General features: G+C 35.9%; 3 protein-coding genes and 1 non-coding gene across 8 annotated transcripts; 3 read left to right on the top strand and 1 right to left on the bottom strand.

Moving 5' to 3' along the window:
* Window positions 1-936: 936 nt before the first annotated feature.
* Window positions 937-7070, top strand: LOC109020394 (hydroxyproline O-galactosyltransferase HPGT1-like). 2 transcript variants are annotated; one of them, XM_019002845.2, is made up of 13 exons: window positions 937-1301; window positions 1403-1466; window positions 2081-2130; window positions 2209-2402; window positions 3503-3566; window positions 3644-3716; window positions 4398-4521; window positions 5147-5234; window positions 5345-5395; window positions 5763-5834; window positions 5922-6031; window positions 6708-6768; window positions 6867-7070. In XM_019002845.2, the coding sequence occupies exons 1-12, from the start codon at window positions 1189-1191 to the stop codon at window positions 6728-6730; spliced, it is 1026 nt and encodes a 341-aa protein (XP_018858390.1). In that variant the 5' UTR covers window positions 937-1188; the 3' UTR covers window positions 6731-6768; window positions 6867-7070. The 2 variants fall into 2 exon arrangements, with proteins under 2 accessions (XP_018858390.1, XP_018858389.1); XM_019002844.2 differs by having other exon boundaries at window positions 6708-7070.
* Window positions 7071-10675: 3605 nt separating this feature from the next.
* LOC108980559 (putative glucose-6-phosphate 1-epimerase) lies at window positions 10676-14693 on the top strand. The gene is made up of 8 exons (XM_018951512.2): window positions 10676-11483; window positions 11665-11739; window positions 12198-12254; window positions 12339-12502; window positions 12840-12974; window positions 13310-13412; window positions 13526-13625; window positions 14164-14693. The coding sequence occupies exons 1-8, from the start codon at window positions 11373-11375 to the stop codon at window positions 14331-14333; spliced, it is 915 nt and encodes a 304-aa protein (XP_018807057.1). The 5' UTR covers window positions 10676-11372; the 3' UTR covers window positions 14334-14693.
* A 301-nt stretch (window positions 14694-14994) lies between these two features.
* On the bottom strand, window positions 14995-15066 carry TRNAM-CAU. The gene has a single exon. It is a non-coding gene; the product is annotated as a tRNA-Met (tRNA).
* A 4416-nt stretch (window positions 15067-19482) lies between these two features.
* LOC108980557 (probable inactive receptor kinase At4g23740) lies at window positions 19483-24060 on the top strand. 4 transcript variants are annotated; one of them, XM_035687495.1, is made up of 4 exons: window positions 19483-19635; window positions 19891-19956; window positions 20464-21753; window positions 23295-24060. In XM_035687495.1, exons 3-4 carry the CDS (start codon window positions 20517-20519, stop codon window positions 23951-23953), a joined length of 1896 nt encoding a protein of 631 aa, XP_035543388.1. In that variant the 5' UTR covers window positions 19483-19635; window positions 19891-19956; window positions 20464-20516; the 3' UTR covers window positions 23954-24060. The 4 variants fall into 4 exon arrangements, with proteins under 4 accessions (XP_035543388.1, XP_018807052.1, XP_035543389.1 ...); XM_018951507.2 differs by having other exon boundaries at window positions 19483-19649; XM_035687496.1 differs by having other exon boundaries at window positions 19483-19649; window positions 19891-19979.
* The last annotated feature ends 1852 nt before the right edge of the window (window positions 24061-25912 follow it).

The raw sequence follows: 25912 nt of genomic DNA, 5'->3' as shown, positions 1-25912 counted from the left end.
AAAGGGAAATCGTTTGGTGACGATTTTTAAATAGTCTGATGAACAGGCTATAAAACTGCAGCTAGAAGCCGCAGTACAAAGGGGTGTGCTGCAACGTGTTGGTTTGGACTGGTTGGAAGGAATTGTCAGATCCACTTTCACTCGATCCTTGATTAGGAAAAACGAGAACATAGTGTAGCAATCGAAAACTATGATGAATCGTCAGCAAGGGGGCGTTATTGGCGGTGGCGGCACGTGTAGGTTACGTGCCACAACTGGAGTGAAGGGAACAGTTGGATCTGGAAGATCCGAAGCTGTAGATCTTGAAACTGCTGCGTGTGGTATTGCAGTGTTCTCTGCGGCAGTGTGTGAGGCAAACACGCTGCACATATGGGCAGATTTCTTCCTCCAGATTGACGATCGGCACGTGAAGAAGCTGAGGAAGGGGTGTGTGTCCACCCTAAGTCGTCGAAAAATAGTAGATCGGTAAAGATAAAAGAAAAAAAACATACGGATAAACGAAAATAAACATACGGATAAACGGAAATAAAAGTGAGGAGGGGAGGTGGGTGGAGCTAAGAAGCATCAACCCCCCTCCCCCCGGTGTAAGAAAAAATTTCCTGGGAGAGGATGGTGAGAAACGGCTGGGAGAGATAGGCTGGACTGTACCAATGAGTTGTTTTTAATCCCTAATCGATCAGTACGACCACTATACATTAAAGGGAACTGTTTTAAATGTTTAGTACTTTCGGTCTAAATTAGCTCACAAATAGCTTATATTGTATTTTGATATAAGAAGTTAAATTTATATTTTCATTTTCATTTGAAATTTAATATTTCAAAAATTAGTATCATTTTTGTTGTACAAAAATCAATTATTAATAGATGATCCAAACATAAATTTGAATTATATTCTCAAGAAATATTTTGAATTATGAATTTAATTTCCCTCTGTACTTGTTTTATATTTATTGTGGCTTATCGGAACTCCCAAGTAACTGATCTGTTGGGAAGTCTTCGTCGTCGACCAGCATTGCGATCAAAACAATCACCATCGTTCTTCTTCTTCTTCCTCTTCAAGTGCCAATTCTCTGGGAGAGCTCCCATTCCCTCCAGATCGAACGGTCGAAAACTGTAAAATCACTTTAAGAGTCGATGAGAATCTACTGAGTCTCTCTCTCTCCGCTGACGAAAATACCGGGCAAGGCGATGCATAGCCGGGCGCCGCAAAACCGGCCATCTGGTTCTTCTTTCGGGTCTCGAATTTCAGTTCTCTTGCTCGCTATGTTCGCCACCATGGCCACTGTTTACGTCGCCGGCCGGTTAGTCTCTCTCTCTCTCTCTCTCTCTCCTGGTTCTGAGTTTTGGTATTTTTGCGGTTTTTGGTAGTAAATTTGGTCCAATAAGAACGTGTTTTTGATAGACTGTGGCAGGATGCTGAGAATAGAGTGTATTTGATTCAAGAGCTTGACAAAAGAACTGGCCAGGTAATTTCTTTTATTTTTACTTTTTTTCATTTTTTGTATCAAATTGAATTTGCTGATTGTCATGCGGTTTAGCTTAAATTTGTGCTTTACTAAAGTAAACTGTATTTGGTAGGAACTGTTTCTCAATTTCTTAATTGGCGAGTTTGTGGGGCTTATTTGATATCCCAATGAAACTAAAATTAGACCATGTGTTCTCATATGGCAATCTTCCTGGCGTTTGACGGTTGTCCTGCTCACTTGGAATTGTGGTGGTAGTTCCTTGGGACGCTGCTTATCACAACATAAAATGAGTTTTAGAGCACAATGGACTGATTCGGTTTTTATAGGATTCGGACGCCTTATTGTAAATGGGAAATACTCAAATGACAGAGTCCCAAGCGATTGGGTTGCATTTTTTGCACAGCCAGCATTATCTGATATAGTATTGAATATTGATAATGATATACTCAGTTGATGCTCTATATTAGAAGTATAATGGGTGTGTTTGGTTTTCAGAGTCAATGTATTGGCCCAAATGTTGATGCTCATAACTCCACAACCTGTTTTCTCTATTTTTAAGACTAGTTCTTTTACCATTAGGAGAATTAACAAGGAAATTTGTCATCCATTTTCAGGATCAATCTGCCATTTCAGTTGATGATACATTGAAACTTATAGCCTGCAGGTAATTTGATTCTAGCCATCCATCAAATTAGACAAACTGTGATCTCCGCCTTATAGTACCATTCTTTTTATTTTCTAGGGAACAACAGAAGAAGTTATCAGACCTTGAAATGGACCTGGCTGCTGCTACACAGGAAGGTTTTGTTCCAAAGCACTCGTCAAAAAATGATGGGACTCATGCTAAGAAAAAGACTTTAGCTGTCATAGGAATTATTACAACATTTGGCCGAAAGAAAAATAGAGATGCTATTCGCAAGGCATGGATGCCAACTGGTAATCATTGGCTGGTTTCATTTACTCCCTTTAATAGCATTGATGCAAACGACATAGGTCAATGTCTTAAATTCCAAACATTTACTAATTATAAATTTCAGGAATGTTGTTTTGAGCGGTGCTCTAAACAAAAAACTTTAAAGAGACATAAGGGCAGGAATGACCATTGAAAGTGACATGACAATATGCGGTTTGGGATAAGCTCATGGTAGTGTTTCATGCTAAAGTCAAATGCGACACTATGACTATATAACAGGTTTAAAGTACCCTTAGGTTATCAGTTATCTTATTTTAGTTGTCTTCAATCAAGAAGAGGTGGCTAGGTAAAATGGTAATCATGGCTAAAGTTCCTATATTATTTTCAAATAGTTGAAGTAGATAAGACCAATGGGCAATCATGACTGGAATGATAGACTAGTGAACTAAATTGGTTCGAACATGGTGAGGCAAACCAGCTAGGGGTGGATGAATTTGATGGAAAAGCAGAAGATGAAATGACATTATTATCTTTTGTTTGATTATGTCCATGACTGGCATAGCAGCAGTTGTAAAATCAATTATAATTACTTTCTGAAGATCGAGAATACAACAGTTCTCTACCGATGAGAATGAACAACAGTTTTCTGCAAACTTATGCACAAGACCATTCTTTCACAGAAGGGGGATATATGTAGTTATACACCTAGGTATATTACATGTCTAATCACAAAATATAAAAACCAACTTGGCTGATGACACAGCACCTTTCCAGGCTTGTAGTAATCCATTACTTTGTTTTTTGGCTGACAAGGTGGTTGGGGCTCTGTTACATAATATTTTACTGAATGTTTAGTCTCTCTGATTGGTTAACGGATCTGACTATCTCGGTTGTGATGTTTTCTCAAGTTTGAAGCTTCTTATAGATTACTTTAGTGGTGTGATACATAGTGCTTGGCCACTAATATCATTAAGACATAAAAAACAAAATTCTTCTGGTTCTCTTTGGACAAAAATTTCTTCTGGCTCTTTGTTTTAAGTCCATTGTTTATATATCTTGCTACTGCTAATTTCAGAATTTTTTCCATTTGACAGTGCTTTACTAAAATATAAAATGTATGCAGGGGCAGCTCTAGAAAAGTTGGCTGATGAAAAGGGCATCATTGTGCGATTTGTAATAGGCAGAAGGTTTCTATTTCTATAATTCAACAATATTTGAAAGAATTTTCTTAAGTTCTTAGTTTAGTGAAGTTCATGTCTTGCAGTACAAATCGTGGAGACAGCTTGGACAGAGAAATTGACAATGAAAACAGGCAGACCAAAGATTTCATCATTCTTGTATGTTGAACTGTTTACAAAGTTTATTTTATCAGTATTTAGTTGGGATATAGAATTATCTATCAATGTATCTGGAATGTAGTTTAAAAGTCTTATTCTTTTCTCTGAGAATTGGATCTAGATTTATCTGCAGCTCACGTCCTACACCAATTATTGGTACCATTCTGCTTATATGTATATATAGATGACTTAAAAGATGCTCTTTGGTTGTTTCATGTAACAATGTATTTCTTAGTTGGCTATTGACAATCAAATTTCAAAGTCACTGTATATTTGTAATCCTTGACTTTGCCGGTGCAGCCTTAAATTGTGGTTTGAGGAAGGTTGAGCCCAATGTATTTCACTTTGATGCATTTCTCTTTTTATGTTGTTCAATTTCAACTTATAAAAAAAAAATGTCGTTCAATTTGATGCACGTCTTATTCTTCAATCTTGAGCCCAGATCAAAACTTGAACACATGCTATGTAAGTTCAAACAATTTGCTCGTATCTTTTTCTAGTTCCTAATTGATGCTAGGTGTATTCTGTGTATACTTCCTATATACTTGGCTATACCTTTTTCCTATCAATATAACTTTATTCTTACTTATAAAAAAAAAGTTCAAAAATCACTTGTTAATAGCAGAAGTAAACTAGGAGTAAATATCGGTATGTCATTCTGTTTGTCTATCTGACCTACAGGATGGTCAAGTTGAGGCAACTGAGGAGCATCCAAAGAAGATGAAGTCATTTTTTACTCATGCAGTGGAGAATTGGGATGCTGAATTTTATGCTAAGGCCAACGATGATGTCTATGTTAACATCGGTATGTCCTTAATTTTTGTGGAAATTGATATTAGTACCATGTCCCTGTAACTTTGTATCATAAAATTTACTGGGTATGCAAGAGAGGGAACCTTGAATGCTTTGGAAAACATATTCACATGAAAACTTATTTTTAACCCCAATTTTCCTCCTCCCCCACCTTGACATGTTTTCCTCATAAAGATTCGCGATGAAAATCTGCCATTTTAGTTTCATTGTTACACGTAATGGATAATTTTTGAACACTACAAATATATATTCAACGATATAAGGCTAAAGATGAATTAGAAAAACTAGTAATAATAATAAGAAAAAAAAAAAAACAGTAGTTAGGTTCCTTCCTATAAGAGAATTTTAAGGCTCAGTTTGGATACACGAATTCTTATCTCATTTCATTATTACAACTTCTCCAAATTCCAATACAAAAATATAATAAACAATTCAACTTTTTTAAATCCCAAAATAAAAATAATACTAAAAAATATATTCTAACAATATTTTATTCAACTATTATTCAAAACATCTCATCTCATCTGAACTATCTATACAAACCCAACCTAATTCTTCAAGCCAAAACAGATTATGGTGGTCTATGCTGATTTTTTGGCTTATCCTTTGTTATACAGATGCGTTGGGAGCAATGCTAACTACTCATTTGGATAAGCCTCGTCTTTATATGGGGTGTATGAAATCAGGCGAAGTTTTTTCTGAGCCGTGAGTTTAATAAAAAAATTTATTTGATGGTAGAAAATGTTTACCATTATAGTATAAAGTTATCTCTCTCTCTCTCTCTCCCCCTCCCTTACACTGCCTGAATAATGCAGGACCCACAAATGGTATGAACCAGACTGGTGGAAATTTGGCGATAAAAAATCGTGAGTATTGCAACTTTCGGGTTTTTCTCTTTTCACCTATGATATTATGATTTTCAGAATGTGACAAGCTAAAATGTCTATTTAATTTCAGAGTTAAATATTATTTAAGCCACTTATATTCTGTTTGGTGCCTCATATTGAACAGTAGTTTTGCTCTTTATTCTGAAGAAATCCCCTTCTGAAATTTCAACTGACCCAAACAATGTTACTTGAAAATTGCTTTTTCTGCTTTATTGAAATGTACTTTCTTCTTTATTCTGAAACAGTCTGTTTGGTACGAGGGGTGCAGCTTCTTGTTTTAAACTTCCCATTTTTTAGTACCTGCCTTTTCAGCTGACCCAAAAAATATGTTTCTTTCATGGGGCAGATATTTTCGACATGCTTCGGGGGAGCTATATGTAATCTCAAAAGCACTGGCTCGGTTCATATCAATAAACAGGTAGCTTCTTTCTCTTTTATGGTTATATTAAGTTGCATATAGAAACAATTGGCAGGATTGAGTTGCCTTCTTTTCATGTTTCTCCAGATCTATTCTACGTACATATGCTCATGATGATGTTAGCAGTGGATCATGGTTTATTGGGCTTGATGTGAATCACATTGATGAACCGAAGTTTTGCTGCTCCTGGTCATCAGGTCTCTTTCTCCCTCCCATTCACTCAAACTCACATACACCGACACAAACCCATGCATGCACACACACAGACTGACCTACCACAAATGCAGATTCACACAATGCATGCTTACTGAATAAAATGAACAACTGAGCAACGAATGGTGTGTCATTGTAATCGAGGTGATTTGTATGTGATGCTGAGAGGGCATGATGAATGGTGTTCAGATTTTATACCGCAATTCCTTTCTCATCTGGTGGGATCTTGCCTAAAGGACTTACACCTTTACAAGGAAAAAATGTTTTGTTTTTCATTCAGTCATTACTAGTCGTAAGAATTTTTTTAGTTTACACCAGCTACATGGCGATATGGATTTCTTCAAAAGTTTGGGCATGAAGGATATAATAGATGGTATCAGAAGTTAAAAAAAAAAAACAAGAACTTTCTTTTCTTTTTCAAATAAAATACATCTTGTCTTACTCCACCGACAACCTCGCACCTTGTCTAAAAGTTAAAACATTTGTACATATCCACCTAGAATATAATAGATGGTATCATTTGAAGAAAGCTCATATATATTGTGGATTGGGCACTTGTAAATTTCTATAAAATTTTGAGTCTGACTTCCTGAAATTATGATCCTTAAAAGGACTAGGTTTTTTACAGTTACATCTTTGTCTTTATACTTTTTGTCTCAGGGGCAATTTGTGCAGCCGTGTGACTGGAGTTGCTACCAATCATGAATTAGCAGAACATTTGGTACATATAGTAACAGAAGACCATTATTCGCATCAGAGGTGTTTTTAATGTGAATTCACGAAGTCATCATAAGGATTTTTTTTTTTTTATGCCAACAGCCGACTCCATCTGTCTCAAAAGCATGGATTTGTTGATTTGAGAGATTTTCCGAGTACAGAGCCTAACTTGCCAATCAGCATTTTTCAACAGGCTAGGGCTACAGGTACTGGAAACGTAGTTCTCATTCTCAATTACTTTGAAAGATCACTTGTATTTATAATTTTCTATGGATGATGTATTATAATCAACTCTATTTTCTATCATCATTCTCAAAGAATTATTCTTCTCTAAAGCCTTTTTATGTAATACTTCAAATTACTCTTCAATTAGGGAACGGAAAATCAGATGAATCCACACAATAATGTTTGCTTTGGTTGGAAATAGTTCATTTAGCTTTCTCCTTAAAGTATCTTCTTAATAATTCCCACTAAATATAAGAAAACACTGTTGGGTCAAGACACAAGAGGGGATTACAAGGCCTAAAACAAGTAAGATGGGTTTTTATGTAGAGATACATACGGCCTACAGCAAAAGGCTTAGGTACTAAAAGCCCAAAGCAAAAACCTTCTAACAGGCTTAAAAAAGAGAGAAGTCAGTTGAAGCGAATGTGGTATATTGCCGACAGTAGTTGAGGGAGCTAACAAAAAACAAGGGGCAAAACGACCTTCCGTCCACTATGAACACACTCGTGTAAAAGTTTAAACTCAAGCAATAAGAAAAGCATCCTGCTACTAGGCTGTCCACCGGTACAAGCTTACTGCTGGGGTGCCGCTACCGCTGGTGCAAATTGTATTTTTTTTTTTCTTTCAATTAATTTTTAAATATCCTTAAACATTTAAAGAAAATTATAAACTCACTAATTGTCATTTCTTTAATCAATAAATAAAAATAAAATTAAAAAATAAAATAAAATATACAAACGGTCAAAATGAAAGAGAAAACTATGTGACAAGTTAGCATTTTCCATAAGAAAATGGTCGTAGTAATAATGATAGGAGTGATAGATTGTTATAGACTATAAGGTCAAGCCACTTTAGCCCACTTTAGGTTTAGCATAACAAGGATAAAAGCCACCTAAATAATTAAATATCATCCAATAATTGAAAACAAATCATTCATAATTATATTACTACTCAGTATTTGTTACTGGATAATGATATACCTACAACTATTTTATATCTCATTTTAAATCAATCATTGTAATTGTGACACTTTATTAAAAAATACTTTCAATTTTACATATCTACCCTTCATTTTAAGTAGTAGTAAAATAGTTGTAGGTTTATCATTTTTCATTGCTACCATAATAAGGTATATATCACATGGATAAATCTAAGCCTTATAATCTTAAGACGTACACTAATCTCATGTCATGTGTGCTTAAGAATTCTTAACACGTGGGTTAGGTTTGGAGAGGATTCAAGCTTAAAATTTTGGTTTTGATATTACGTTAAATCATTATTAGTTGGTTCAAAACTTTAAGGTAGAAATAATGTAATTTATATTCTAAAAAAAATTGGGTATAAGTTTGCATTGCGTCTAGTATAAGGTGGAAATTAAGAGCAACTTTAAGATGAAATCCAGGTCAAAAAACCATGCACCTTTAAACAAGTTATAGGAAGTTGAAGGCAAAAGGGTAAAGAGAAGAGAAAGTCGCATTGCGCCTAACTCTTAGTGACTGCACGTCACGTTGTTATCTGAATTCCATCCAAGAAAATTTATTAGTCCGTGACATGAAAAACCATCTCCAAGGCACCCTTTTTCTAGTGGTTTTAATTCAATCCCATCTTCTGAGCCAGTCTTTAATAAGAGTGGGTCAAAAAGGGACGAAGCGAAAAGCACGCGGCATTTTTTGGACTATGTCCATTTTTTTTTTTTAAAACCATTCGATGATGTTTTTTTAAGGTTACGTGTGATTCAATTAGTTGTGTTTCTAGATAGATAGATAGATAGATGCATGCATCATGCATGTTTTACGTCAGAGGTAATTGCATTTCACGTTGCTGCCTAAAGTTGAGGAAAAGTCATAGCTCAGTGCTTTTCTTTCGTTTTCGATCTTAAAACGCAAGATGAAACATCTTTTTCTCCTTTTAAAAGTAAGCATACGAAATTAACTGTATTAAAATATAAAATAAATAATAAAATCTATATCTTCTCATTAATTTAAATTTTTGAGATAAGTGATGATTTTATATAGTATCAGAGTAGAGATATATATTGAGATCGAATTCTGACTCTACACTCTATCACATTTAATTAAATATTTCATGTGTTAGATCATCCATTAAAGTGGAGTGTTAAGATATAAAATAAATAATAAAATCTATATCTTCCCTTTAGTTTTATAAACTCTTAGACAATTGGTGATCACTGATTTCACAAGAACAATTTTTATTTTTTCTAGGAAAGCTTATGTTCAAAATAACAGATAAGGAGATTCATGAGTTGGGGTGATGTCCCAATAAACACTCCAACAACCAACACTACACAATTTTTATTTTTATTTTTAAAAAAGAAACAGTTTTTGAAAGAACAATCCTATTTATTCACGTATTTTTTTTTTCTAAGCAAATTTATTCACGTATTTGAACTTGAGGTTATATATAGAAAAAACTATATTTCAAGCATGATTTGATTTATAAGTAGAGTTCAATTTTCCTATAAAAAAAAAAAAAGAGTTCAATTTTAAAATTTTTTACAAATCAACTTTATCACGTGATTAATGTAAAGATACGTTTTTTATATCCACTTATAAATAAAAAGAATCTAAGAGGATTCACAATGGATTTTGTAAAATACAAATTTTTGTGAAATATTAAGAAATATGGTCAAAAATCTCTTCCATTAGATCATCTATTTTATTTCTATTTTACATTCAGCTATAATACATGTAAAAGTTACTGTTCATCCCTCTAGACAATTTTTATTATTTTTATCTCATTTCATCATCTTTATCTTTTTATCTTATTTTCATTTGAACTCTTTTATCACTTTTGCACCGATCACACTCCCTTATCTCTTATCTCTTATCTCTTATCTCTCATCTACTCTTTAGCACTCTATTTATAGTCAACTTTTATGCATGCAGAATTTTTTATATTATTAATAATAAAGGTCGGTATTTTTTTATTGTTTTATTCTTTTTTTTCAGTAATTTAAAATATTACATTATATATACAGAAATATTGTAAATATCAAAATATATGATGTATAGAGAAATATTTGAAATATATGATGTGTAGAGAATATAATATTTGAAATAAATTAAAAAAATTAAAAAGTATAATATTTGAATGAGATAAAAAAAAATAGATAAATTGATATATGACGTTTTGTAAAAGTCAATATATAAAATAGAAAAATTGAATTTTGATGTTATATTTTAAAAAATAAGATAAGAAAACCATTGGAAATGCCCTAATGAGATTTATATAAGAATTTTTATTAATGGGTAACTTCTCTTTTTATCCTATTTAATATTCCAAAGAATTGACTTTACCAAAAATAAAATAGTTTGGAAAATTGAGCGGTCATCCTGAGAATAAGATAGATTTTCTTTTAAAGAAATAAGAATTTCTTAATTGGTGATAGATGGGCGGCCATTGCAAAAATCCAAAGAAATTGACAGGACCGTTTGCGGCAGAATAGATTACTTGCAAACTTATCCATAACAAAAATAAAAATGAAAAAGAACAGATTATTTGTAACTCCCAGGCAGCAAATATATGATAATTTTCCCCGTATTTTTCAAACGGGTCGTTAATTCTGGTAATCCTAGTCACTTGTCAGACTTTATCCTACACGAGGTGTGGAAGCCCACCACAGAGAAAACTCACGGCTGCCGAGTCTTATACCTAAAATAATCTTGGAATTTTTTATGCACAACTTGACGTTACTTTAACACCATCTTAATTTGTCTTGGGGGATTGAGATTTCAGGGGATCTTCATCCTGTCTCAAGCTATGAACTTTATGATCTTTTCAGCAGGGTCAAACCAAAATGTTGATGAACTTTTGTTGACGTAGTGCGCTCCATTTATTGGTTGTGGCGTGCTTCAGTTTTTCTCTATATTTATTAAATAAAACCGTTCCCATGGTAAGGTGTTTTACGTCTGAAACAGACATTGAGCGAGTTCGTATTTTCTAGTCCCGTTTTGATTTCCAGAAGTTTTTTGGTCATCTGGGTCACTGTTTCAGGAATTGGGTTTTTGTCTCCTGTGTTGTTGTTCTGTTTCTTTATGGAATTTGGTTTGGTTTGAAATTGGGTATTGAGGGTCATAGATTTTCTTAGTCTTTATAATTTGTCGGTGGGTTTTGAGCGGTGAATAGAGATTAAGGTAGTTAAATTGGTTGTTGGGTTTTTGGTTTCAATTCACGAGAAAATTGGTGAGTCACAAGAAAGCTGTAAGTGGGAAAGCTCAGGGTCTCAACTGCTTCTGTGAGCCATTTTCTACTGCCCTCACAAGTAGTTTTTCTTAGGGTTTGGGACTCTACTTTCAGGTTTTGTTTTGGAGAGAGTTCTGTCTTCTTGTTTCTTCCTTTTGATGTCCTTATTGTGTTTTTGAAATGAATCATTCTGGGGCAGAAAGTAATCAGAGAGCAGCAGTTGAAGTTACAAAGGACAAGAATGGAATTGACCAGGTCGTCCTTCAGAACACTCGAGGAGCTTCAGTGAGGGTTGGATGGATCCCTTTACCTCCATTTTCCCATTGTTTAATTGCTGGCTTTGATGTTTTTCTTTTCCCATGGCTTTTGTTTTCTTCACTTTGGTGGCAATGCATAAAGAGACAAGTGCAATACTTGGTTGAAGGCAAAACTTAGTGCATCATATTGATGTTAGTATGTGACATCCATCCAGGTTAGCTTGCATGGAGGGCAGATTCTTTCATGGAGGACTGACCATGATGAAGAATTATTATTTACTAGTAGTAAGGTAATTTGTCTATGCACGGCTTCTTCTTTCCCTGTTGTATTTCCTGTCTCAACCATTACATCAAATTTTTTTTGGATTACTGATAGCCAGAAGCTGTTGTGTTCCTGGCTTCCTGATCGATTACAACAATCATGAAAAACATCCATGTAGTCTCAAAATACTCTTCAACAGCTAAATAGTAAATATCATAAATAACCAAGCACTAATTGGAATGTTTTTTTTCCTGTATCCCTTTTATCATGAATAAATGTCCAAGACTTGAGAAATCTGCAGAAAGATGGAAGAAACTTTGACCTAGATTATGTTCTCATATTACTCTACCTCCTCTCAACTTCATGAGGAATTTTTTCAGATATTTTTGTAGCAAACTGTTGAGATTCTTATAATGTCATGCCATTTACAAAAACTGATTCCCCCCATGCCCCTGCCATTTTGTGTTTTCTGTTTATCTACTGCAGGCAATCTTTAAACCACCACAAGCAGTGCGAGGAGGAATACCAATTTGTTTCCCACAGGTACCTATGTGCTTTAGTATTATCATATCATGTATCAATCTTGTTTAATTTAACTGACAAGGTTGGCTTAAATATTTATGTAAGTTTGGAAGCCGTGGACTGCTGGAACAACATGGGTTTGCCAGGAACAAGATTTGGGTCTTTGATGAAAATCCTCCACCCCTGCATCCCAATGATTCAAATGGAAAAGCCTACACTGACCTGCTACTTAAACCATCTGAAGAAGATCTAAAGGCCTGGCCCCATAGGTATGAGCTTGATTAGCTTATCATCCTTCCCAAGTTTTGAGTGAATCAGTGACCATAGCATCACAATTTGATTCTTTGAGTTTGGGAAGAGAAAAAAGTGATCATCATATTAGTTCATATGAACTAAATGTAGTTAAGTAAGAACAAAAGGAGAGGATTATCCACGTGAGTCTGATTAAGTTAGAACACTCAATGTTACTGATCCACATAATGAAGTAGTGGCCAACAACTATACAGAATTAGGTGCATGCTATGACCAAGGTTCCACCATAGCATTCTTTATGAACTTGAAAATTTACCCTTTTCCTAGTAAGATAATGATTTGATGTCTTTTCAGTTTCGAGTTCCGTCTTAGAGTCTCTTTGGCAGAGGATGGGTATCTAACAATGATATCACGCATCAGAAACATCAATTGCAAGCCTTTCAGTTTCTCATTTGCGTATCGTACATATCTCTCCATCTCTGATATCAGGTACAGAATATTCATTTTGACAGAAGTTTGTCTTTACTCGCATCTTCAGTGAAAGCTAGAAATACTTATTACCCTCACAGTCTTTTATTTTTCTCCCTTCTGTCCTTTTTGGGGTGCAAAGAATGTGATGGATTCATATAACCTAAACTGGGAATCATGTCTTGGATTTATGATATGTCAAACTGGTGAAATTTTCATACATACAAACACACATAGGAGAGGTGAAGATGAATCTACAGCTGCAGGTTGATTTATTCACGTTGCATATTTAAAACAGAACTGTCATGATATATTCGTGTCATCTGGACCCTGATAAATATAAACCGTACTCACAGTGAAGTGAGAATAGAGGGGTTGGAGACTCTCGACTATCTTGACAACCTGTGTGAAAAACAGCGCTTCACAGAACAAGGAGATGCCTTGACATTTGAATCTGAGGTAACACTTACGTTTCTTTTAAGTGGTTTGAGTTGTGGTCACAGGGTGGGGAGTAGAACTTTCACTGAGGGCTTTTCTTAGGACCTGTTCCTTGTTTACCCATTTATTGGCAGGTGGATCGAGTTTATCTTAGCTCTTCGGATGTGATTGCTGTTTTTGATCATGAAAAAAAGCGCACATTTACCATACAGAAGCAAGGACTTCCAGATGCAGGTGAGAGATCTCTCATAGAATTGGCACTCTTATTAAAGATTGGTAACTTCTAGGATCATGGGAAGAAACACAGCCTCATTCGGATACAAAAAATGTTTTATCTCATCTCATCTCATCATTACAATTTTTCCAAATCTCCACAAAAAATATAATAAATAATTCAATTTTTTCAAATCTCAAAACAATAATAATATTAAAAAATAATATTATAACAATATTTTATTCAATTTTCAATTTTCAACTTTCATCTCATCTCAACTTACTATCGAAACGGCACCTTAAATAGCAGCCTCACCCATACATCAAAAACTCGGTCATTGAGTCATGACACTCAAAGCCGAATGACTCTAATGCATCCTTCCCCCTGCATTGACAAATCAGATTGATAAAATTTTCTAGTTGGCACCTGCATGGGTCATTACCCAGTTATGCATATGATCTCATGCATCCAGTTCAGTAATAGTGTAGCCTGATAATCATATGAAATGCCATGCAGATTGGCATCTAAATTATGCACTTTTGATTGTTGTTGTACTAGGGGTCTGGAATCCATGGGAGAAGAAGTCCAAATCCATGGCGGATTTTGGGGATGAGGAGTACAAAAAGATGCTTTGCATTGATGTAGCAGCAGTGGAGAAACCAATCACCTTAAAACCAGGTGAAGAATGGACAGGCCGGTTGGAGCTCACCACTGTCCCTTCAACTTAATATTGACCAATCCCTATTCCCACAAGATTATTTTCTAGGTTGAATACTACTAATACCAATAACCAACTAGAGAAGGCTGTTTTTTTGTTTGTGCTAGTGGCGACCACCAATGCTCCTTATAATCTGTATTTGCGGTGTGAAATTGAATATGAACATCAGCTCCTAGATTGGTGATCTGGGTAATCTAATCTATGTTCCTGCAATGAAGCTGGAGACCTGTTTTAATGTTTCTCTCCACTTTGTTAAGGGCAGAAAATGTATACATTTACCTACATAGTATGTATATGGACTGTGGAATAAATGAAAATGTAATCTAATCTATGTACCTGCAATGAAGCTGGAGACCTGTTTTAATGTTTCTCTCCACTCTGTTAAGGGCAGAAAATGTATACATTTACCTACATAGAATGCATATGGACTGTGGAATGAGTAAAAATCTCTCCCTCTCTCTCTCTCTGACACTTCTCTCTGTGCCAAGTAATATTGCTGAATAATTGGTAGATATTTCGAAGTTGAATCACCAAGGAGTAAGTTGGTTTATGGTGCCATGAAAAAAGAAGGGCCCGAAATGCAGGATATCGAGAAATCTGTCATTGACAACAGAAATCTTTAAAAAAAGGGGAAAAAAAAAAAAAAGGTTGGCAAGCGATAGCTACTCCTTTATCAGAGCCAGGTTTCGATCCTGGGACCTGTGGGTTATGGGCCCACCACGCTTCCGCTGCGCCACTCTGATTTGTTGAACTTACAACCATATAATAGTTATAAGAGTTCTACAAACCTCATTTATTGGCGTTCCATCTTTCTTACTGCGTTTTCCTTCAAACACCCGGACATGGTAATTGGGGCGTATATAGAGCAAATTTCAATGGAAAATGATAGGTTATTACCCTCTACTACTTATTTATTATTTTTTTTGTATTTGATTTTTTTTTAATTTTTTATTTTACTTAATGATTAAGAAATTAATTATTAGTAAAATTATATATTTTTTAAATTTTTTCTTAATGATTAAAGATGCTAAAAAAATATTTTAAAAAAATAATAAAAAAAGAAATACACTACAAGTAGTAAATGGGTAGTAAATAGGTAGTAACCCTATCACTACCCAATTCCAAAACCCTAAAATAAAAGCAAGCTAGGTCCCATAATTCATGAATATAAACAAATATTAGTATCAAAATTGGGCATTTTTACACGATAATGTACTGAAAACATATCCACAATGGTAGGTCATAAACTCCAAATTGCTTGCTAGAGAGTGGCAAATCAGAGTTCTGAATAAATCTCGGACAGTGCACATGATTTCTGTCTCCACATAACCCCTCCAACCATGTAATGTAAATGACCCAAATGTTGTCCTTCAACTTAAAACAAAAAGACATGACAAAAGGGAAGCCAATCCAAATTTCTTGAATGTTTTGGGGATTACACAAAAATCCATTTGCAACATTCCTTGAAATTCCCTATAATTATTGGATGCTCCCAAGGGAAGTAGTTGGGAATGAAAGAATTTTCCTGTTCCTTTTCCTTTTCCTTTTCCTTTTCCATCCCTTTGCTTATTTCTAGCCACTTGCCATATATTTTAGTTTGACTGGTTTTCATGATCTTTAGACCAACCTAAAGCGACAAGAAGGGTCACAATATTAAGACTTTGTGACGAGAGCCATCAAAGGGGACACAAGTGGTTCAAAGTAGGTTGTGGCCTGAAAGGTCGAAAGAGACGTGCATTAAGGCTATACATCTTGAAAATCCTTATCATAAGATGTTAGTTAGCTTTTTAACATATTTTTCCTCCTTTGTTTTTTACTCTATTGTGAAAAATCTATAAAACAGAACACTCCTTTGTTTTTTGCTCTAGTGTTGGTCTCATTCGGTGAATGAGCCCCCCTCCCCTTCCCTCCTAATCAAGCATAGTACATATATTAAACAATTACAAGATACAAGAGTCAAAACCCAACAATCATCTCAAACCAGCTAATACAACACAAGAAAAAGAAAAATAAAATAAGTGGGATCTGAAACCAATGACTTGGCTCCCACCCACTTCCCATGAGGGGAAGCTGCTTGAGGTGGTTATTTTTTTACAGTCCAAAAATCGAACTGTGGTACTACAATCAAAAGCTGCTATATATTGTATTGTGCTGCACTTTGTTGGTCTAGTTTGGTTGAAAGAAACTTGTACTTCCTCTTTCTCATGATCTATGGTTAATATAAATGGAAACATAGGAAAATAACATTCAGTAGATGGCTCGATACGCCGATGAACAACCGTTAGGTCGCGGGTGGATTTCATGCGTTACTTGTATGAATGAAGTTCTTCCATAAGTTGAAGGATTGGTAGCCTGGGGAGTCTTGTGAAGCAACGCGTGACAGTCGTAGGTAGCAGGAAAGCAGTAGATCGACCCATCTCTGTGCTATTTCAAAAAAACTGGTGGACAACACTGGAGAAGACCGGATAATAGACACCCTCTTTTTGAACGATAGTGGAAAGGACTTTAAGAGATGGGTTTTGGGAGAGAGCTTTTCAGGAGGAGAGAGAAAATTTTGTTTGGTGAATGAGGGGAAGTAATTCTCTCTTTTTTCTCCTTACATATATAATATGAAAAATTCTATTTATCATCTTCACACTATATACTTATTTTTATTTTTATCTTTTTATTTTTTTTTCCTTAACAAGTATATGATGTAGGGATAATGAATAAAAAAACTCAATTATTTTAATAGGAATAAAAAAATTAAAACAACTGTGATGTGTGGTGTAAGCAACTGGATAGCAAATCCCCAATGTTGAATCAATAGCATTAGGAGAGGAACTGTTCATCCTCCATACTTCCACAGACACCCAACAAGATTTACTCAAAATTACCTGCAGGTCTAGCAAAAGGGACACTTACATCTTTCTGGAAATTACTAATGCCATAAGAGTTGTCTTCCACTTCATCTTTTTGCTGGAAATAGTCCTCTCCGACTTCTTACCAATGCTCTTCAGAGCAGGAAAGAACATCCAACAGGTTTTGTTGTTGATGTTGCTATGCAATGGATTCTTGATGATGATGAAGTTTAGCCATCTCTCGAGAAGAAGAGGTTTGGGTCTGATTTCATTATAGTTAAGCATGAGGTTGACGTCGTTGTTGTCCTAAATGATGAAAGTCAATTCATCTTTCCTCCAAATTGTGATCCCAAGAAAATGAAGAAGATGGAGAGAGAGAGAGAGAGAGAAGCATGGGGAAGCAGGTTTGCTTAGCCGAACCGTGACATGTCTCCGGACTGAATTTAGTGTGTGGTGTGCGATGAGAGAGCATGATAATGAATAGATTTTTTAATCTAGGGTTGTGCTGCGCATCAGCCGGAAGCCGCAGCACACCCTTCATAATATATATATATTTTTTTTTTGGTCACCCCAGCACGTTAGGTGTGTTGGAGCTTCTTCACACAGTAGTGTGTGAAGAAGATTTAAGATTTATTCTATCAAAAATGTGTACTAAATGGTATTTTGCATTTTTTTCTTAATCACTTGTGCCTTTTTTTAGTATTTAAAAAATATACACACACACATGCTTTGGAAAGAAATTCTGTTCGGCACACATTCTCGTACCATTTTTCGGTGGAAGTAGCTGTAACAATCCTATTTTCTCAAATTTTAATTCAAATTTTAATATTTAAATTTTTTACTGTTTTCTATAGCTGACACGTCAACTATAATTATATATGTAAGTTTATCAATATAAATAGTATTTTCAGTTTACATGTAGAAAAGGGGAAACTTCTCCCTTTTAAGGGCTTGTTTGATTATGAATTATTTCTGTAAAAACTTTCAAACTCTTAAGCTAAAGATCTTTAAAGCTGAAAAAAATCAATTTTTTATTTAATCACCGTCGAAACACAACGTTCAAAGCAATTTTTATACAGACACTAAAATAAAAATTAGTCTTCAAATTATATTTAAATAAACTTTTAATTTTATCTATCAACTTTCAAAACTTAAATATAAAATTTATTTTTTTAAGAATTTTATCCAATCTTTCTCCCTATTTTTTCAAGATTAAATTCATAATATGTTTAAAAAAATTATATTCATCATTCATATATCATACATGATTTTTTATTTATTTATTTTATTTATTAAATATATGATGTATAAATGATGATGAGAATAATTCTTTTAATTTAGTAAGAATAAAAATAAAAAATTAAGTATAGTATGTGGTGTATATATATTGAGTAGAACAACTTTTAAAAAAACTTTAAAATTTTCAGATATTTACGTGACCAAACGTATGCATGTGTGAAGCACTTGAGTCTTGACTCGTATCCGAGATGAGACGACAATAACAGACAAGAGAATTGCCTCCTTAGTCCTTACTCGATCCCAACGGCTAGATTTAGACGGTACAAAAATAGGATCAAATCAACGGTGGACACTGCTTCCACACAGCCAAGTTTTACAACTCAGGTATATTATTTTTTGGATAAAAAAAATTTTAGATATAAATCTCATACTACTCGTACCATTTAAAAATATAAAATTTTATTTTTTAACTATCATATTTTATATTATATATTTTTTTAAGTAATATATAGAATGTAAAATTTTTGTATAGCATGACTCTTTAGATAATGATATACTTATAGTTTATTTATTATTATTTTATAACTTAATTATTTTTTTAAAATTTAATTTAAAATTAAATTAAACTGAGTTAGAATACTGTTCAACAACCAAATAAAACCTTAAACTGTATAAAAATAAGATCAAATCAACGGTGGAAACTGCTTCTACACAGCTAAGTTTTTTAATTTTCGGAGAATGACACACTTACACTTACACTTCTTTTAATATTGTTTTATTATTTTTTTTTTTCTCTTTGAATTTGAATTAGATGACATTTTTGTATAATTTAAAATAAAATAAAATTTATTTTTAATTATATTATATGATTAGTTGATTGAATTTATTTATTTTTTACATTTTATAAAAAAGTCAACAAGCCGACGGAACAGAATAATTACATTATCACTCGACAACTATAGATACAACCTCCTTTGACAGGCCCACAAATTAATCAACGGGACCACATGTCACCCCCGGCCCACGCCATGTCATCGATCCGCCCACAAAAACAAGCCAGTTTTCCGTTCACTCCTTCACCCGCCGGTTATCTTATAAGAATCCCCATCCTTGGCTCAGGCCTTCCCATCGAGTCCATGCTCTGCCTCTCTTGCGTTCGGTTACCTGTTAGGCTTGAGATATCGAACCGTTGGGAGCTATTTCAAAACCACCGCAGCAAAAGCGTCAATGGCGGTCTCATTTTTACCGTATCTCAACCACCTTCTCTGACTCACTCTCTCTCTCTCTGCGTTGTGGAAAATTGGAAAATCACTACCTTTCTCTGCCTTCGTTTTTTTTTTATTGGATGCTTACTTTAGACAGCACCATTATCTCTGGGAAATCATCATAACCACTACGTTTTTCACATCACACATTTTATGCGCTACATCTCGGTTTGGTGTTCTATTTAGCATTTATTGGGTTTTTTTTTCTCTCTTCGAGAAGCAGACAAATTCGGTGTTTAACGTGCATTCTCGAGCAGAGGAGCTCCTCGGTTCAGATCTGAAAGGGATGGTATGTGACGTAACTAAAGCTGGGTACTCTCTCTCTTACTCTCTCGGTCTGGTGGCTTCTGTTTCCAGTTTCTAGTGCGCGGCTCTCTAGGAACTTTCTTTGGGGTGTTTTCCTTTCTGTAAATTCTCGATTTTGCAAATTCAAACAAAAAGTTAAAGAACAAAGAACAAAAATAAAAGAACAAGCACGGTTTCTGCTTAAACAAATCGCTTTTCAGTTTATAATACGCTTCGCTTTGACTCAAATGCATTATTCAAAGCCCGCAAGCTCATTTCTTTACGGGAATTTTGTCAGACACGGCTTCTACTTTTATCGACAATGATCTAGGAATCTGTGTTTGTTTTCGCTTTTCTCTTTCCTTTACATTCCTAGTGCTTTTTTTTTTTCGAATTTTTCTTAATTGAGTTTGTTTTTGGTCCAGCTTCGCCCAAACCCAGAACCATAGATGTAAAACAATTTTGTTCTGTTTGTTTGTAATTTTTTGGTTCTTTTTTTTCCCCCCGGCAGAAACAGGTCGTTATCTGCTTGAAGGGTTAGAGATCTTGACAAAGAGTGAGAGAATGAAGGGACTGGGTGTTATTTTCTTTCCGATTTTCTTGGTGGGTTTGGTTTTATTTCAAGGAAATGCGGACCCAGTTGAGGATAAGCGAGCTCTGCTTGATTTTGTGAACAATATCCCACACTCTCGCTCTCTCAACTGGAATGAGAGCTCCCCAGTGTGTCACCACTGGACCGGTGTGACTTGTAGTGCGGATAATTCTCGCGTAATAGCTGTCCGATTGCCCGGAGTTGGATTTGACGGTCCGATTCCGCCCAGCACTATAAGCCGCCTCTCAGCTTTGCAGATTTTGAGCCTCAGATCCAATGTCATTACCGGCAGTTTTCCTTCTGATTTTGCTAACCTCAGAAACTTATCTTTTCTGTACCTTCAATTCAATAACTTTTCGGGACCATTGCCATCAGATTTCTCAGTTTGGAAGAACTTAACTATTGTCAATCTGTCTTACAACGGTTTCAATGGGAGCATTCCTTCCTCGCTCTCGAATTCGACTCAGCTGGCAGGTTTGAATCTTGCAAACAATTCACTTACTGGTGAAATTCCTGACCTCAATCTGTCGAGATTGCAAGTGCTAAATTTGTCTAACAATTATCTGAATGGTAGTGTGCCTAAATCACTTCAGAGGTTTCCAAGGTCGGTGTTCAGTGGCAATAACATTTCGTTCGGAAGTTCTCCTTCCAACCTGCCTCCGGTGCTTCCACCCTCTTCAGCAGCTTTTCCGAAGCCTAAGAATTCAGGGAGTCTTGGTGAAGCGGCATTGTTAGGAATTATAGTTGCTGGTGGTGTTCTAGGGGTTGTGGCATTTGCTTTTCTAATCCTTGTTTGTTGCTTGAGAAGAAAAAGGGAACATAGGTTGTCGGGTATGTTGCAGAAGGGAGAGATGTCACCTGAAAAAGTTATTTCAAGGAGTCAAGATGCGAACAATAAACTGGTTTTCTTTGAGGGCTGTAACTATGCATTTGATTTGGAGGATTTACTGAGGGCTTCTGCTGAGGTACTGGGAAAGGGGACATTTGGTACTGCTTATAAGGCTATTCTAGAGGATGCAACCACCGTGGTGGTGAAGAGGTTGAAGGATGTGAGCGTCGGGAAGCGGGATTTTGAGCAGCAGATGGAGGTAGTGGGGAGTATCAGACATGAGAACGTCATGGAGCTAAAGGCATATTACTATTCTAAAGATGAGAAGCTGATGGTGTATGATTATTACAGCCAGGGGAGTGTCTCGGCTTTGTTACATGGTATCTTTCTTCTTCCTCTGATGCTTTTGTTAATTAGTTAAATTTTTGTACTTCTATTAAATCGGAGCATTTTTAAAGCTTGATTGTTTCTCTTGGCAATTGGCACAGCTGGATGTATTCTGTCATTCTGGCTATATTTACTCAAATTTACTAGCCACAGTGTTGGGTTTATCCATTTTACCTTTTCCCATTGTAATTGGCTAACATGTATGCAGCATTGGAATTGTTTGTATTTCGATGCCTTGACATTGACCCGCAGAACTAACCTTGCTGTCATCACTCTATCTGTAATGGCTTATTTTACAGCCATGAAAATTATTCCACTGCCTTTAATTTCTTATGAGCTGTTATCACGTTGGCATATCTAACTGGTAGGGACCAAGAATAAAGAGAGTTTTATGTTGCCTCTTCTGTTGGTTCACTATAGGGAGAAGGGACACATTGTGTGAGTGAAAATCTTGGATTATATGTAGATAATCCCTAATAGAATCTCTCACATTCATGGACAAAGTGGTCTTGCAAAAAATGGGGTAAGGACTCCATGAAGATTTCCTTCTATATGTCTGTTGTTATTGTGGCTGATTTTGTCGATTTCAAGTTTGTTTTCCATTTTTAGGCTTGGATGTCTGAAATAAGGCTTTAGAAGTACAATATCCCTTGAGATGGATGTCCATCCGTTGTTGAGATCATCCATATAAGCCATTCTTCCCATTTCTTAAGTTAAAAGGAATACCTTTAATTGACTTATAAAAAAAATAGTGTCATCTTCTGAAAAGGTTTTCCTACAATCTCAATACAGGGATAGCATTCTTGAGAATTTTATTCTGCAAATATTGGTTGGTTTAGAAGGATATAGCAAGCAGGCATACTATTTAACAGCTAATACGGCCCTAGATAGAACGTCATCCAAGTGTAAGAGAAGCCCTTATGTAGGCCAAGGAGTAGTTTGGTTAGCGTATTTAGAAACTAAAAGAGGGTTTGGTAACGAACATCTGAAAACATAACTGCATCCTTTGACATATGCTTATAAGAAAACAATTAGGCATGCCTTCAAGAGTTTAGTTCTTGATATTTTGATTGGCAAAGGGCTTTGAGCGCTTCGAAAATTCTGTTGAAAAGAAAGAGTGAACATCATTCAGTTTCAAGTTTTTTGTGGCCAGACTTGACTTGATCTGTTAAAGAAGTTAATTCTGGCTAGACTAATGTTGTGTGGGCAGCATGTGTTTTGAAATCCTATTTGATGTTTCTTACATGCCAAGGTTCGAGATACCTGACTGTTGGTGTTAAGGCATCAACACTGTACATTACCCTGCTGAATTTTCATGGAACAGATACACAGATCTTCTGAATTACCAGTGAAGCTTTTCCTTGAGTTGGTCAAGAAATTAAAATTAAGCCTATTTCTAAGCATAGGAAGCCCTTCTGTTCAGACATTATATTTGAGTAGTTGTTTAGTCTTTATATACTAAACTTCCTTGAACCTCAAAGTGGTCAGTGGTTGTAGTCTTGATATCTCTTCTGGTGCATATATATCTTTTCAGGCAGAAGAGGAGAGGACAGGACCCCCTTGGACTGGGATACCCGACTAAGAATAGCTATAGGTGCGGCAAGAGGCATTGCTCGTATACATTTAGAGAATGGTGGGAAGCTTGTTCATGGCAACGTCAAATCCTCAAACATCTTTCTTAACTCTCGACAGTATGGATGTGTGTCCGATGCTGGCTTGACAACCATAATGAGTTCACTGGCTCCGCCTATCTCTCGTGCTGCTGGATATCGAGCCCCAGAAGTAATGGACACCCGGAAAGCAGCACAGCCTTCTGACGTCTACAGCTTTGGGGTGGTGCTACTGGAGCTCCTCACTGGAAAATCCCCAATCCATACAACTGCAGGTGATGAGATTGTCCACTTAGTCAGGTGGGTTCATTCAGTTGTCCGAGAAGAGTGGACGGCAGAAGTGTTTGACTTAGAGCTGATGAGATACCCAAATATTGAGGAAGAGATGGTGGAGATGTTACAGATAGCAATGTCATGTGTAGTGAGGATGCCGGATCAGAGACCTAAAATGCTGGATGTACTGAAAATGATAGAAAATGTGCGGCGGCTTGATACCGGGAATCAACCATCTTCTGGAAACAAATCTGAAAGTCCAACCCCACCACAACTGGTGGTTGCGAAAGAATCCTCCATCTCAAACTGAGTGAGCCATTTGTTTTTATTTTTCCCCAGGCCTGGTGATGTATTGTCAGTTCAATTCATCCAAGATGTTTTTCTCCTATTAATGAACAAAGTCATGATTAATTTTTATCAACCTGATTCAGTAAGGCAGAGTTAGGTCGGGTTGCGTGCGAATGGGCTGTTGATGCGCGTGATAGCACTAAGATGTGCTCTCCTCTCTCTCTCTCTCACATATGGAATGCCTGCTTTACAATTTTCATAGACTATAAATCTTTACTAAACAAGTGAATGCATGAAAACTTACTGCATAGATCATGTTTAAGTAAAATTTTGTGTGAAAATTTGAGAAAATTGTAATAATAAAATGAGATGAGTTGTTTCCAGCCCATTTCCCTTCTGCTACTATTTCTGGAAATAGCCTTTTCTTGTCCCACAACACATAGATATCTGCATGGTGAATCATGATTTTTACTACCTTTTATTGTTTGGAGTGCTCTCAATTGGTATTAAAAGCATACAAGGACGCAATCACTTATTTTATAGAAAGTTTTATAAGACCCTGCCTTATAAATGAACGTCGAGGTCGGTTCGAAGTTTGAAAATTCTATCTTGCCTTTCCATGCGGTCAATGTTGAATGACCGCTTGCTGCTCAACGGACAACTGCATTTGCAGTTACCTATTAAATGCAAATTAAATGCATTTATACGTTGAGCGCCTATAAATTAAAGCTTCGTGCGAGAATTTCATATATAGTCCAGAAGAAAAAAATAGAGAGTCGGGAGAGTTCTTAAAGAAAATAATAGAATTGAGTGGAGTATGATTCTCATTTTCTGTAATATTTTTTTGTATTTTATTATTTATTAGTGAAGTTTTTTTTTGTGAATTTAGGCAGTTGTCGCTTTTATTCCTTCTGCTGTGTTAATTTTCCAACAAATAGTATCAGAGTGAATGTTGAGAGGAGTTTTTTTTATAAAAAACTCGTTTTCAGTACGTTGCTAAGTTTGAAAATTTCAGCATACCCTATGTTTGTCTCATCGATACAAGAAAAGAGGTGAAAACCAGAGGCCGAACAGACCTTTTACGCGCCCCCACGCGCCACCTGAAGGTCGGAGAGTTAAGTCCACTCTCGACACGCATCACACGCGCCGCATGCGCTCCAAGGAAGTACACGCATTGCTGACTATAGTAGGCGCGTGTGACACGCGCTATAGTGAAATTTCTGCATGTGAAGAACACGCGCCTACGCGTTGTTTGTCTCTCCACGCGCTGTACGCGCGACAAAATTCTCGTTTTGGTTCTTTTGCTGATCCTTGTGCTATCTGAGTCTGATTTTGACAAAACAAGGCTCGTTTCCAACAAAATCAGACGTTCCGGACACAACGGTGCTGTCCGTTTTACGATATTATACCTCAAAGATCCTGTAATTGTATTTTTTATTTAGAATTAGTTTAAATCCATGGATGATTCAGCATCAGGTGCTATGATAAAATTGACTGCCTCAAACTACAGTCTTTGGAGACCTCGGATGAAGGATCTCTTGAACTTTAAAGATTTGTCTAATCCCTTGGAAGATGAAGGGAAGAAGCCAGATGAAGTTACAGATCAAGTGTGGAAAAAGATGCACAAGAAGACTATCGGTCAGATTAGGCAATGGATTGACGATAGTGTCTTTCACCACGTGGCCCAGGAGACAGATGCATATAACCTCTGGAAAAAGTTAGAGGATATGTATCAACCTAAGACTGCTCGAAACAAGGCCCTCTTGATGAGACGGCTTGTTAACTTGAAGTTGAAGAACGACACCTCTGTTGCCGAGCACATTAGCGAGTTTCAAAACCTAGTTAACCAGCTTGGGTCCGTCAAATTGAATCTTAGCGATGAAGAACAAGCCATGCTACTTCTCAGTTCGTTACCAGATAGTTGGGAGACGCTGGTGGTCTCCCTAAGTAACTCTACTCCAGATGGCAAACTTACTATGAT

The sequence above is a fragment of the Juglans regia genome, chromosome 2 (genome assembly GCF_001411555.2).
Source record: "Juglans regia cultivar Chandler chromosome 2, Walnut 2.0, whole genome shotgun sequence".
NCBI lineage: Eukaryota > Viridiplantae > Streptophyta > Magnoliopsida > Fagales > Juglandaceae > Juglans > Juglans regia.
The sequence above is the reverse complement of the archived record's forward strand: the minus strand, read 5'-3'. Positions and strand labels throughout refer to the sequence as shown.

Bases quoted from the DNA above. Each gene is read 5' to 3' on its own strand.
- LOC109020394 (XM_019002845.2), top strand. From the start codon at position 1,189: ATGCATAGCCGGGCGCCGCAAAACCGGCCATCTGGTTCTTCTTTCGGG. The intron at 3,717-4,397 runs GTATGTTGAACT...TCTGACCTACAG, and splicing joins CCAAAGATTTCATCATTCTT to GATGGTCAAGTTGAGGCAAC. The intron at 6,032-6,707 runs GTCTCTTTCTCC...TTTTTGTCTCAG, and splicing joins TTGCTGCTCCTGGTCATCAG to GGGCAATTTGTGCAGCCGTG.
- LOC108980557 (XM_035687495.1), top strand. From the start codon at position 20,517: ATGAAGGGACTGGGTGTTATTTTCTTTCCGATTTTCTTGGTGGGTTTG. The intron at 21,754-23,294 runs GTATCTTTCTTC...ATATCTTTTCAG, and splicing joins TGTCTCGGCTTTGTTACATG to GCAGAAGAGGAGAGGACAGG.
- LOC108980559 (XM_018951512.2), top strand. From the start codon at position 11,373: ATGAATCATTCTGGGGCAGAAAGTAATCAGAGAGCAGCAGTTGAAGTT. The intron at 12,255-12,338 runs GTACCTATGTGC...TATTTATGTAAG, and splicing joins TACCAATTTGTTTCCCACAG to TTTGGAAGCCGTGGACTGCT. The intron at 13,626-14,163 runs GTGAGAGATCTC...TTGTTGTACTAG, and splicing joins GCAAGGACTTCCAGATGCAG to GGGTCTGGAATCCATGGGAG.